The sequence below is a fragment of the Lepidochelys kempii genome, chromosome 6, assembly GCF_965140265.1.
Source record: "Lepidochelys kempii isolate rLepKem1 chromosome 6, rLepKem1.hap2, whole genome shotgun sequence".
NCBI lineage: Eukaryota > Metazoa > Chordata > Testudines > Cheloniidae > Lepidochelys > Lepidochelys kempii.
In genome coordinates this window covers 83,888,946-83,903,421 of record NC_133261.1, presented here as the reverse complement: position 1 = coordinate 83,903,421, position 14,476 = coordinate 83,888,946, and the positions used below count along the sequence as shown (strand labels likewise).

Sequence of the window (14,476 nt, the reverse complement as noted above, 5' to 3'; positions counted from 1 at the left end):
AGAAACCCAAAGAAATTAGAGTATAGTACCTAGAATTAGAATTAGAATTCAGGATGAGGATGGATGAAAGATAGATTTCTCCTTTTATAAGATCTAATATTTCATACATAGATAAGCAGGATGGCCCACAAGACTGAACCAAGGATCAGAAAGCCAGGAATTCTGAATTTAAACTAGGCTCTGCTACGGAGTCACTCAGTTGCCTTCAGCAAATTACTCATTTGTGTCAAGAAAAACATATCAAGTGTATTGTTCAAAATCAAGTTTAATACCATTCTCACGTATGTTAGAGTTCGATTTAGAAGTGTTCACATGTATTGTAAAACAAGTGACAGCAAAATTATGTAAGAACCACAATTCGTTAGACATTAAAAGTAATACACAATTTGCACAAATCCTGGCTGCAGTAGTTTATGTATCTGTTTTCAACTTCCCCACAATTATCTGCAGTTTTATGAAGAAGAAAAATTTAACTTACTTCCATTGTTTTATATAGTTCAAGGGAGTAAGATTACATCCTGCATCCATCAATGCTTTTTTGTATTGCTCCAAATCAGCCTGAAATCATATATAGGAGAATTACAACTGCTTTCCACTATTCTAAATCAAACTGTCCTTGCATAGACAGATGACAAAATATGTAGATATTTTTCTCCCCTAAACATGTTAAATAAGCAGTATAAATGCAACTTATTTTGCTTTTGAAAAGAAAATTTAAAAAATTCGAACTAACTTTAGGAGCTGGCAAATAAAAACTACGTTTAGAGATAGTTAAGATTATGGCAGGACACATCCTTCAGGTTTTCACTTCCATCTCCAAGGGACACCCAAAATCAGTATGTACTCAACTTGCTTGAAATGCAAATCCTTCACAGTGAGTGACCTCATATGTTTTTCTATCAGTTAGATCAAGGAGCATGTGACTAACACATTCAATGCATTTGCGACATTATTTGGTGTCAGGTAACTATTACGGTTTTGAACTAGAGTGCAAGTTGTATGGGAATCTTATGCAACTACTGTACCATTTCCCCACACAGACCAGAACCCCCTAATCTTCATATCCCTAGCATAAGCCCTTACTATTTGAACAACAGGAATAACTGCTAGCTCTTTTGTTGACCAGCCAGTGGAGGAAGAGTAGCCACACGCTTTCCCAATGGGTTACACAATTGCTTGCCAGTATTCTATTCCTGACTCATAATCTTGGATTCTATCCATGGATCGTGGAGAGGAGTGTAGTTTATAGTGGTTAGAGATAGGATAACCACAAGTAATTTAGTGACTGACAGGCAGTGTGGCATACTGGATAAGATAAGGGTTGGTAATGTTCGAGACCTGAGTTCTGCACGTTCAGTGACCTTGCAAAAGCTCTCTGTTAACTTATTTAAAAGATGGTGAGAGGAGACAGGGCTCAGCAGCTCTTCTATAACTGTCACTTAGATTAGGGTTCATGGCTGTGTGTCATAAATATAAAGGGAAGGGGTTAAGATGCTCTGATACAGTACTATAAAATCGTCTTACCTGTAAAGGGTTAAGAAGCTCAAGTAACCTGGCTGGCACCTGACCAAAATGACCAATAAGGAGACAAGATACTTTCAAATGGGGAGGGCGGGAAGAGGGTGAGGCTTTGTTTGTCTCTGTGATACCTCTACCCGGAGACAGATCAAAAAAGCAAGCAATCCAAATCCTATAGAGTTAGTAAGTAATCTAACTAGAAAATGCGTTAGATTTTATTTTATTTTTGGCTTGTGAAATTCGCTGTGCTGGAGGGAATGTGTGTTCCTGTTTTTGTGTCTTTTTGTAACTTAAGGTTTTGCCTAGAGGGATTCTGTATGTGTTGAATCTGACTGCCTGTGAGATCTTCCATTCTAATTTCACAGAGGTGCTTCTTTTACCTTTTTTCTTTCTAATAAAGTTCTGTTTCTTTTAAGAGCCTAACTGATTTCTCTATGATCCTAAGACCCCGGGGTTTGGGTCTGTGATCACTTTGTAACCAATTGGTTAGGATATTATTCTCAAGCCACCCCAGGAAACAGGGTGTAAGGCTTGGGGGAATAGGAACTCCAAGTGGTCCTTTCACAGATTCTTTGTTAAATCATTTGGTGGTGGCAGCATACTGTCCAAGGGCAAAAAGTTTGTGCCTTGGGGAAGTTTTACCCTAAGCTGGTAGAAATAAGCTTAGGAAGTCTTTCATGCGGGTCCCCGCATCTGTACCCTAGAGTTCAGAGTGGGGAGGGAACCCTGACACTGTGGTTAATAAGCGCAGTAAATTGCTGGCTAACAGTTGAAGCTAGACAAATTCAGACTGGAAATAAGGCATACATTTTTAAGGGTGGGAGTTATTAACCATTGTAACACTGTACCAAGGGTCATGGTGGATTCTCCATCACTGACCATTTTTAAGTCACATTGGATGATGTTCTAAAAGATATGCTCTAGGAATTATTTTGGAGAAGTTCTGTGCCCTGTTTCTATACAGAAAGTCAGACTAGATGATCACAGTGGTCACCCTTCTGTCCTTAAAATCTCTGAAAGTTGCACTGGTCTTTACTTTTCTCTGAAATCTGGGGGAAAGCAGAGACCAGGAGTTCAAGTCTTACCTCTAAGTGTTTTTTAAATTCACATGCAATTTACTGAGCTGTAGCTCACGAAAGCTTATGCTCAAATAAATTGGTTAGTCTCTAAGGTGCCACAAGTACTCCTTTTCTTTTTGCGAACTGTTAGCCATTGGATCATGTTATAGCTTTCTCTGCTAAATTGAAAAGCCCATTAAATATTTGTTCCTCATGTAGATACTTGTAGACTGTAATCAAGTCACCCCTTAACCTTCTTTTTGTCAAGCGAGATGGACTGAGCTCCTTGAGTATCACTAAGGCAGGCTTTCTAATCCTTTAATCATCCTTGGGGCTCTTCTCTGTACCCTCTCTAATTTATCAACATTCTTGACATAGTCTTCCAGCAGCAGTTGCACCAGTGACAAATACAAAGGTAAAATAATGTCTCTACCCCTACTTGAGATTCCTGTTTACGCATCTCAGGATTGCATCAGCTATTTTGGCCACTGCATCAAATTGGGAGCTCATGTTCAGCTGATTATCACCCCCACCCCTAAATCTATTTCAAAGTCACTGCTTCCCAGGACAGTCTCCCATCTGTAAGTATGGAGTATGTTCTTTGTTCCCAGATGTACACATTTAGCCTTAATTCAGCCCTCCTGGACATATATATGATGGTCTTTAATTACATGATCATATACTAATTGGTCCAGAGGACCCCTGCCTCATTCAAAGCCACAGAAAAGACAATGCTCACTTAATGGTCAGCTATTCAATATTTTGTTTTTTCCTCATTATTCCAGTTGTGGCCTATGCCTTATTTACTGCACACTATTCAAAACCTGCTCTGAAGACAGAATTATTAATTTCCTCATGGGCTTTTCTATGGCGCTCATCACTACAGCATCTAAGTGCTTCATAAACATTAATTTATGTTTATGACAACTATGTGAAATGAGGTAGCATTATCACGCCCATTTTGCAGATGGGGAACTAATGCACTGAGAAGATTTGCCAGTCCCATCTGTAAAAACTGCCTCCAACTACTGTCTATCTCTTCACCCATTCTCTATAGCTAGAGTGGATTAATTCACCACTAGCCCACAGACTTCCTTTATCCCAAATGCTACTTTCTTCTACCATGAATCCTGGGGTTGAGGGGTAAAAAATTGCAGGTAATTACACAGTAATTATCGGTTTCAGAGTAACAGCCGTGTTAGTCTGTATTCGCAAAAAGAAAAGGAGTACTTGTGGCACCTTAGAGACTAACCAATTTATTTGAGCATAAGCTTTCGTGAGCTACAGCTCACTTCATCGGATGCATGCCGTGGAAACTGCAGCAGACTTTATTTATACACAGAGATTATCCTGGGTCTTGCTTTGTACATTCTTACCACACCTCCCACACAGCTAGGGGATTGAAATTGCACTTGGGGCTTTGTGTCTTGGGTAGGTGGCACAAAAAAATCTTAGACCTATCAGACCCCCAACATAAAGTGTAAATGAACTTATGAATATTTGAAAGCAAATAAAGTTAACAGACTGTTTTCGGTGAAATCTAAATCTAAATCCTCAGTCTCTTCCACATCTGCCAAAGAAAAGCCATCTTCACACAATTACTCATGATCAGAATAGCCGGTAATAAAAGTAGCATATTTTATTGTGTTCATACTAAAAGCAAAGCACATTCAGAAAATCAAAATCATATTTATTTTTCTTTTGTGCAGAATAAACTGATTCTTGTTATGTAAAAAAGAGCAACCAGACTTAAAACACTGGCAGAGAGTAGTTTCCATCAAGAATATAATTTATAGGATTACATTCTAAAAGTCACTGTATAACATTCAAGTGATGTTACTGAAATATAAATTACTTTCATACTAGGTAAATATCTAGCACGTGACAGCCTATTTGTCACTTGCAGGATTGTTGATAGGAGAAAGGAGAGGACAATCACCTTGTGCAGCAACTGGAGTTTTTTGAGATGTGTACCCCTATGGGTGCTCCATTTCAGGTGTGCATGCGCCTCATGTGCCTTTGATCAGAGACTTTCAGTAGCAGTGCCCATTTGGCCCATGCACAAGCTCCAAACATACTCATGGCTCACACAGAGGATATACGTAGCTGCGTGGGTGAACCACCCTCCCTACTATAAAGTCCCACAAGATGAAATGCTGAAGCAGAAGGGAAGGGGTGTGTGTAACTGAACACCCATTGAGACACACATCTTAGAGAACTCCAGTAATTGCACAAAGTGACTAACCTCTCCTTCTTCGAGAAGTGTCCCTATGGGTGCTCCACTTCAGGTGACTTCTGAGGATTAGCCACTAAAGGAAGAGGGGGCTTTGGAACTGGATCCAACACTAAAGAAAGGACTGCATACCAACAGCAGTGTCTGATCTACACGTGTATACCAGGATGTAGTGTTTGGGAAAAAAGTGTGCAGTGATGCCCAGATTGCTGCTTTGCAAATAGCAGCAACTGAAACATTTTGTAATAGTGCCATGAAGGCTGCCTAAGATCTTGCAGAATGGGCTATTATTCTGGTTGGGAGGGAGGGTGGGGCCGAACATTAGTAGCCTGGTAACAAATAAGAATACAACTAGAAACCCACTTTGAAAGTCTTTGGGTGGAGACTGTGGATCTGTTGGACCTGTTTGCAATTGGTATAAAAGCTCTAGGAGACTTTCTAAATGGATTGGTTCTGTACCAATAGAAGGCTAATGCCTTTCTAATGTCCAAGATATGGAGAGCATCTTCCTGGTGTGGCTTTGGGAAAAAAAAACACAGGAAGGCAAATAACTTTGTCAATGTGACAGGTTTCAGAGTAACAGCCGTGTGAGTCTGTATTCTCAAAAAGAAAAGGAGTACTTGTGGCACCTTAGAGACTAACCAATTTATTTGAGCATAAGCTTTCGTGAGCTACAGCTCACGGAGGTTACTTACCTATAACTGGAGGTTCTTCAAGATGCGTGGTCCCTATTTGTATTACAAACATGGGTGCACATATGCACAATACGTCGGAAGATTTCTGTAGCAGTATCTGTTGACCCACACATATGTCATACGTAGCCTTGTGTTCCAGGAGAAGTTATGAGGGTGTGCGGGATGGCGCCCCCTCAGCCACCCTCTTAACATTGAGCAGTATGGTCTGCAGCAGAGGGGATGAAGGGTGGGTATTGGAATACAAATAGGGACCACACATCTCAAAGAATCTCAGTTACAGATAAGTAACCTCCTCCTCTTTGAGTGAGGGTCCCTATACGTATTCCAAATGCGGGTGAGTATTACGCAGTGATCAGTGTGGAGGAAGGGGTGCAAGGATGCAAGAGGTATTGCAGTCTGCGCGATGGCATGGCTCACAGCTGCAAATTATGCTGCCCTCTGGGTGGAGTAATGGGTGGTTAAGGTATGCATTGAATGCCACGTTGCTGCTCGGCAGATGTTGTGCCAGGGAGGCAGATGTGACCACTTGCACCTGTGTAGAATGTTCCATAATCCTGCCAGGCAGTGGAGTGTTAGCCATGTATAGCACACTTGGATGCATGCAGAAACCCACTTTGAGATGCACTGAGAATATAGGGCTTATCCCTGGGGTCTGTCCACAATGGCCATGAACAGGCATGAGTTCTGTTGAGGAAGAATGCAAGCACATAGCAGACGTCATAAGTACATATGAACGGCTATACTGGGTCAGACCAATGGTCCATCTAGCCTAGTATCCTCTCTTCTGACAGTGGCCAAAGCCAGATGCCCCAGAAGGAATGAACAGAACAGATAATCACCAAGTGATCCATCCCTCGTTGCCCATTCCCAGCTTCTGGCAAACAGAGGCTAGGGACCCCATTCCTGCCCATCCTGGCTAATAGCCATAGATGGATCTATCCTCCATGAACTTATCTTGTTCTTTTTGGAACTCTGTTATAGTCTTGGCCTTCACAACATCCTCTGGCAAAGAGTTCCACAGGTTGACTGTGCGTTGTGTGAAAAAATACTTCCTTTTGTTTGTTTAAAACCTGCTAATAATTTCATTTGGGACCCTTAGTTCTTGTGTTATGAGAAGGAATAAATAACACTTCCTTATTTACTTTCTCCACACCAGTCATGATTTTATAGACCTCTATCATATCCCCTCTTAGTTGTCTCTTTTCCAAACTGAAAAATCCAAGTCTTATTAATCTCTCCTCATATGGAAGCTGTTCCATACCCCAGTAATTTCTGTTGCCCTTTTCTGTACCTCTTCCAATTCCAATATATATTTTTTGAGATGGGGCAACCAGATCTGCACGCAGTATTCAAGATGAGGGCGTACCATTGTTTTGTATAAAGGCAATATATTTTCTGTCTTCTTATCTCTCTCTTTCTTAATGATTCCCAACATTCTGTTAGCTTTTTTGACTGCCGCTGCACATTGAGTGGATGTTTTCAGAGAACTATTCACAATGACTCCAAGATCTCTTTCTTGAGTGGTAATAGCTAATTTAGACCCCATCATTTAAAATGTACAGTTGGGATTATGTTTTCCAATGTGCATTACTTTGCATTTATTAACACTGAATTTCATCTGCCATTTTGTTGCCCAGTCACCCAGTTTTGTGAGGTCCTTTTGTAGCTCTTCACAGTCTGCTTTGTACTTAACTGAGTAGTTTTGTATCATCTGCAAATTTTGCCACCTGTTTACTTCTTTTCCATATGATTTATAAATATGTTGAAAAGTACTGGTCCCAGTACAGACTCCTGGGGACACCACTATTTACCTCTATCCATTCTGAAAACTGACCATTTATTCCCGAGTGAGTGCAGGGACCTATCCACAAGAATGGCAAGCGGCTTAAGACAGAAGACTGGGAAGTGAATCGATTTGTTGAGGTGGAACTCAGAGACCATCCTCAGAAGGAATTTGGGTTGAAGGGTGTAAGGAAATCTTGTCTTTATGAAAAACCACATGTGGGGGGCATGCACAGTTGGCCATCATAGCTGCTAATTTGCTGACTCGCCTAGCAGAAATGATAGCCATGAGGAAGATGACCTTCATGGAGAAGTGGGAGAGGGAGCACGTGGTCAGATGCTCAAAGGGGGGGCCCGATGAGGGCGGAGACCACAAAATTGAGTTTTCTGGGTGGGGGGGAAGGGGTTTGAGCACAGGCGGGAAGCTGTTCAGCACCTTTCAAGGTGCCTTTCAAGAAGTGGGTGGTGGTGGGATGAGTAAATACCACGCACCAATCCACAGGTGGACCCGGACAGGCCTGAGAGGAAGGCCTGATGTCTTCAGTTCCAGGAGGTAGTCCAGGACAGTAGGGATCGAGATGGTGTTGAGGTGATGGCACTGAGCCCAGGAAGTGAAACATTTCCATTTTGCCAAGTGGAGACATTTTTCAGCTTCCAGTTCTAATGGTGGTACTATCGGAGCCAATGGAAGAGTGTAAAGCATCGGTGCGAAGGGTGAGGGAACCCTTATTGGAAGCAGTCTCTTGGTGGAGATATAATCACTGTAGAAGTGGTCTGGCCTGATGGAGGGGGAGATTCTGGATCCAGGAAGGTCTGGGTCCAGCTACGGTTTCGGATCTCCCTGGTGAGAGGCACTCTCTTTCCCAATTATTGGTATCAGCACTGTGATCTTTCCTGGTGAGAGACGGTCTTGTGTCTTGTGGGGTGCCAGAAATGGTGGTACCAAGCGTTGGTGTCCAGAACCTCTGGGTTCTATTGTTTATGTGTTTTTCTCTCATGCCTGTGGGACTCAGAACGTCCTCTGTGTCCTTGGGCCGAGTGGGTGGAAGGAGAATCCATCTTCTTTGATTTGGACAAAGATTTAGTCCCATGCTTATGGGAGTGTTTCCTTTTCTCCCAACTAGAGATGAGGACACAGAGTTCTGATCCAGACCATGTGCGGTGTGAGAAGGAACTAAAGACTTGGTCAGTCTGCCCGACCCTTTATCGCCTTGGATGGAAGCACAGGACAAGCGAGGGCATATGAATGGACCTGTTAGGGAAAAAGGGTTCCCCTCCCGTCTAGGGTTAGGAGGGTAGCCTTCCCTGGACTTCTGTATTAGCCAAACAAAACACAGAGTCTTGGCTCTTTGATAAAGTGAGGCACTTTATTGCTAGCAAATACGACAGCTGAAGGGCTCACCAATTCCTTTTCAGAGGAAAATGGTGAAGCCCCGAACAAAGAACAGGGATGAGCTTTTATAGCTTGGTTCAACATACATTGTGATATCTCTTCCAGTTCGAACCGGTTAACCCAGTCTGTTTGAAGTTCTGGGGTAGGTACGAGCATGGAGGCTTATCTGTATAAGGAATTCTCTCCCCAAAAGCAGGGAGTGCAGGTTACACACAGTTCACATTCTTTCTATCCATAAACAAAGTAGAAAGGACAGATAAGCATAGAAAAAAGACAGCAGCGTAGCTTTACATGATTATAGGGTCGTTTTCTGGGTTTTTTCCCTATCAGACCAATGGACACTATTTTCAAATTTTCCAAATCTGGATGCATGGTGAACATGCATAAACCTTGTGGAATACAATAGGGACCATCACTTGAAGAAGAATAAGAACTTATAAATAAAAACAAGTGACCATGATCACCACATGCCAGTGAAGAAGTCCTATTCACACTGAATTAACTTTTGTAAAGTGTTATATTACAGTTATCACTACAAAAAGAAACAACAACATTCTATCACACTCTTCATGGTGACTTATTTTGTTCAAATATTTATTCTACTTTTCTCTATCTGAATTTATCAGAATTGTTTCAATAACAGCTTCTAGAATCACCTGATATATTGTAATGAATTTTAACACTGGATTATTTTCAGTATTGACAAAAATTATTTCTGTATATTCTACTTACCATATTAAAACATTAAGTGGAATTAGATATATAGTTTAAATAAAATAACAGCAAAAAGTGAAGACAGATTTTAGAAAAATCTAGGCTGCTTCTGAGATAGCCAAATCTTTCTAAACTTTTCAAGCAGATGTTCAAGCAGTTACATTTATTTGAAAATTGTAAAACATGACAGTACAGAACACATTGCAGAACTATCTGCATTAAAATTTTTTCCCTGCAGCTGCTGGCATTGTTAAATGAGCTATTCTTTATGATAAGCTAATTATTTAAGATATCAACAAATCCCAAGCTACAGTTTTGGTAGGTAAGAAAATAAGGAAATTATTTCCAACTATTATGATTTCTAACAATGCTTGAGAGCTTCACCTCCATTTGTTCCCTTCATTTCACATAAAAGGGCAAAAGCAGCATAAAGAGACCCTAAAAGCCCTGAATCTGGCTTGGGGAGATGTCCCCTGTAGCACACTCTGATGAACATAGCTGTAAACCTGCCTCCTAAAGATTCCTTTGCAAGCCCCAGTGAAGGATGTATGCTGGGAGATGCAGCACTCAGCACTGCAGAGATTTGGGCAGTGCTACTGCCTGTCGGGTAACTCAGACAGGGTTGTCTAAGTTATGCTGGAGATCTGGTCAGTCCCTGGAGCAACCCAGGATCAGAAGGGCATAAGACTGCTTAAAACCACCATATGCCTCCACACTCCCTGAGCTGTGAGTTCTGTGCTGAGCCTCTTAGCCACAACATAAGAGCATAGGACTTAAAATGTCTTAAAAAATAAGTTGGGATTTTCAAAGAAGCTTAAGGGAGGCAGGCATTGAAATGGCAATGAACTTCAAGGTGCCTAACTACCGTAAGCTGTTTTGAAAAACCCCAACTTTAGTTATTATGTTATTTAATGTTGTAAATAATTCACACAATTAAAACATCACCAAAATATGATTTGTAATTCAGGCTGGATCTATTTTAAAACCTAGTTTACATTATACTGGAATTTGACACAGTAGAGTTTAATTAAATGTATTTAACAGGAGCCATATGGTTAAATCCTGTGCACTAAGAATTAGCGAATGTGTCAGATTAACATTTAATAATTACACAGCATGGTACGGCTTGTGTCTTGTGGGGTGCCAGAAATGGTGGTACCAACACACTGGTGTCCAGAACCTCGGGTTCTATTGTTTATGTGTTTTTCTCTCATGCCTGTGGCACAAAAACAAACAATAATAATCTGACACAGATTAGTTTCAGAAGAAATATATGCAAAAAATGCTTTCTGGGTTACTAAGGGATCAAAGCGTTAGAAACCATTTTAGTGCACAGTCCCAAGAAATATATTTGTTGTTCAGTAAATGCAACTCTTTCTGGATAGTCACGGATGGAGTAAAAAGTGGAAAGTGTTTTGTAATGTCCATCTCAACTGAATAATGTACCCCAATAGCAGAAACTGTACCAAATTTTGCTGGTGTAAACTTGATTTAAATATTTTAAAAAGTGACATTCTTACTATTTGAATCATAGCCACATTATAATGATCCAAGTGTTTAGCTATATTTTATAACTGTGCAGTAATATCCCTGGTGGTAATAAATATGTCTGTAAAACTTTGACTGTAAATAGATTCAATCCTACAAGACTGTACTATATTTTTCTTGAGAAGAAAAAATAGGTGTTTGGCATAGGCATTCATTTCATTCCTTATGAAATACCAATTTAGCACAAATTTTCCCAATTATTTTTGTTTTATTAAGATACAAAGAACATACCTCTGACGGTGCCTGCACTGAGTTTATGTAATAGATAAGAAACAATCGCATCTTGTCTTCTGGAGTTCCAGCTATGGAAGAAAACAAGGGTTTCTTTTTTTCAAATCAAGTTATAAACTATTTTACTATGTAGTATACTATTCTGTATTACATATATTGAGTCCTTGGATCATAACAAAAATTGTAATGAGTTTAGAAAAGGTTATACAACAAAAAATGTTTATGTTGTCTATAAAGTGATAAATACCCACTCAACAACTTTACTGAAAAACTGCCTTAGAATAGCTCAAAACCTCTGAAGAGTAGTTATGTATAATAACTGGCTTGGCTTGGACTAGTTCTGCTGGGGTAATCCATGATGTACCAAACTTCTGTAGTAGAAGACAGACCATATCATAATTACTTTTACTCTATGAGTTATTCAGTTTTGAAATGAAATCTTTACCCTCATAAACGTCAGAAATTTACATGAGGCTTTGGCAAAAAATAAATAAATAAATCTTAATATCTCCCACACGTTTATAGGGTTTTTTCATTTCATTGCCCACGGGAATGTCATACCATCTGGAGCCCAACAATATCTAGGATTTCATAATTTCCTCTGTCCTACTCATTGACTCTGTTCTTCACCTCTCTTATCCATGAGTCAAAATGTAAATACTCTGTCACCCCCATAAGTGTCTGTACACACACAAGTGCACAGAACAGAATATAAATGCATGAAACTTGGAAATGGAAATGCAACCAAAACAGACGTGCTTAGCAAAAACAAGGATGGCACACAAAGTTGTAAAACTCTTTCCTAAAACTGAAATGTGTGTTTTAGGATGGGGAAGAGAGGTGGAAGATACAAGTTCTGATTTTACTGATATCTCTAGAAAAAATAATACAAATTTCACATAGAATTAGGGTGACCAGATGTCCCAGTTTTACAGGGACAGTCCCGATATTTGGGGCTTTTTCTTATATAGGTGCCTATTACTCCCCACCTCCATCCCGATTTTTCACACTTGCTATTTGGTGACCCTACATAGAATGGAAATGGTACCTGAAATATGACAGAGAGTCCTGCAGGTATCTGATACAAATAAACAATGCAAACGTCTGGCATATAGAAAACGACTGTCAACTCTTTAAAAAATAACGTATTGATGTTGTTGCAAAAACAGAGTAAACATAAGTAAAGTATCAGTGGCACAAAGGAGAAAGTACAAAGTTAACACTTTAAACACTTAATTCCAGATATGTTTAGAAAAGCCCACCTACATATTTTATTGGACTAGAGTAACATTTTACTTTTCAGTTAAAATAAGACTACTGAACAAGAGACATTTGGTACTGCTGATCACTGTCTATTTGGAAATTTACTGAAGCAGGTGTCCTTGGCTAGACATTATTCAAGCCTCCCTACTTACGTCAAGCAAACACTATAAATACAGCCATTTTGACCTTTTTCCACCACCACCCAAAAAAAAAAAAAAAAGTTTCCAGCTCCTTTACTGCATATGTGGATATGCTAACAAAACAGACATTCTGTTAAATTGAAAAAAACATTGCAGAATCAGATGAAGTTACTCAGACTTCTTTCCAAATGCCATAATAGCTTTAATAAGCAAAGTCAACGTAAGGAGGACTACAATATTCTTGTAAAATAGGAAGTAAGCTTAATATCATTTTTATGCACATTTGCATGAGGCTCAGACTATGGCACATTTTTTGAAATAAAACAATTTTTAACAATGTAACAAATTTGTTGGTAGGTTAGCTACCAATTATGTATAAGTATGTTCCAATTCTGAAGACCATTGCAGTTTTCGCTGAGGAAAATTATATAACATTTAGACTATGAAAGTTGATAATACAACATGTCTGGATAAAACCTTTATGGATAAGTTGTTACCAATTACACTCAAATGCAAGTCTTTCAGAGGGAAAATAAAATGATATATGGCACAAACTCCTTCCCACTATCCTTGTCAGTCATCTGCACTTCATTTCAAGCTACCTGTAAGTCTGATGCACATTGGAGTCAAGTCTTAGCATCAGCATCACCACTACATTCTTGTGCATCTATTCTCATTTAGAATCACACACCTAGCATTCATTAGCATAATTAAGTTATTTATGTGCAAAAATGTGATTATTTGTGTTGTGGTACTGCTTAGGAGTCCCCATCACTGACCAGGACCCCATTGTGCTAGACACTGTACAAACATGCAGCAAAAAGACAGTCCCTGCTGCTGTTGTAAGATGGTCTGGGGCCAAAATTGGGATATGTATGCCATCTATCACTCTGCTGCAGTTAGGGAATCCCATTGCTGCAAAGCCATCCACTATTTCACGCACATTATCAAGAGTCACAGTCTTTCGTAGCAGGATGCAATTAATGGCTCTGCACACTTGCGTTAAGCGCAGCCCCAGTGGTGGACTTCCCGACTGCAAATTGATTTGTGACTGACTGGGTAGCAGTCTGGAGTTGCCAGCTTCTGGTGTGCTTCTCCACCGAGAGGGCAGCTCTCATTTGGTGTCCTTGCATCGCAGTTCTGGGCGAGCTCCACACACAGTTCCTGGAAGGTGATTTTCCACATCCAAAAGTTCTGCAGCCACTGCTCGTCGTCCCAGTCCTGCATAATGATGTGATCCCACTACTCAATGCTTGTTTTCTGAGCCCAAAAGCGATGGTCCACCGTGTGCAGCTGCTTTGTGAATGCCAAAAGTAATCTGGTGTTGTTTCTTTCCATGGCACACAGCCGGCAACTCTGATCCTGTTCAGATTGGGAGTTCACGATACACTGCATGACCATTCACAATGTGTTCATAACAGTGACCACAACAGGAGAATGCAATGTGGGATCCATCTTTTCAGACAGAGATGGCAGGTGCACAGTAAACAGGGGCTGTTGAAAAATGCCATGAAACCCAGTCGGAAGCCCATCGAATGATCAGACGGAAAAAACTGCATCATGGGACATTGAGCCTGCGCCCATGCTGCACTGTGATCCACTCCACCTTCCCACAACTCCTAGCTACAGAAGGTGGCAAGTAGCACAATTGAATAGCTACCCACAGTGCACTGCTGTCACTGTTGATGCTTGAGCACCAACCGCGGACGTGCTCTGCCAACACGCACAAGTGACGTAATTATAGCAGTTTTTGATCGTTGCGTTGACAAACCTGTGTAGTGTAGACAAAACCTCAGTCTCACTATCTTTCTCTGACCCAATGACTATTCATTGACAATTCATAGTCAGTTATGATGACACTAAATAAGCTAATGGGCTAGGACAGATAGTGAGAATGTTTC

At 40.4% G+C, this 14,476-nt stretch overlaps 1 protein-coding gene across 3 annotated transcripts in view; it reads right to left on the bottom strand.

The window, feature by feature from the left end:
- The window catches only part of SCFD1 (sec1 family domain containing 1), a 124,500-nt gene that overhangs the window by 47,676 nt on the left and 62,348 nt on the right, over window positions 1–14,476 (bottom strand). For 2 of the 3 annotated variants that reach the window (XM_073348922.1, XM_073348923.1), the window contains exons 16-17: window positions 11,173–11,243; window positions 479–558 (exon numbers count right to left, since the gene is read on the bottom strand). In XM_073348922.1, coding sequence (XP_073205023.1) covers window positions 479–558; window positions 11,173–11,243 — 151 coding nt within the window. The remainder of the gene's footprint in view (window positions 1–478; window positions 559–11,172; window positions 11,244–14,476) is intronic. The other variant, XM_073348924.1, reaches the window with a different exon arrangement.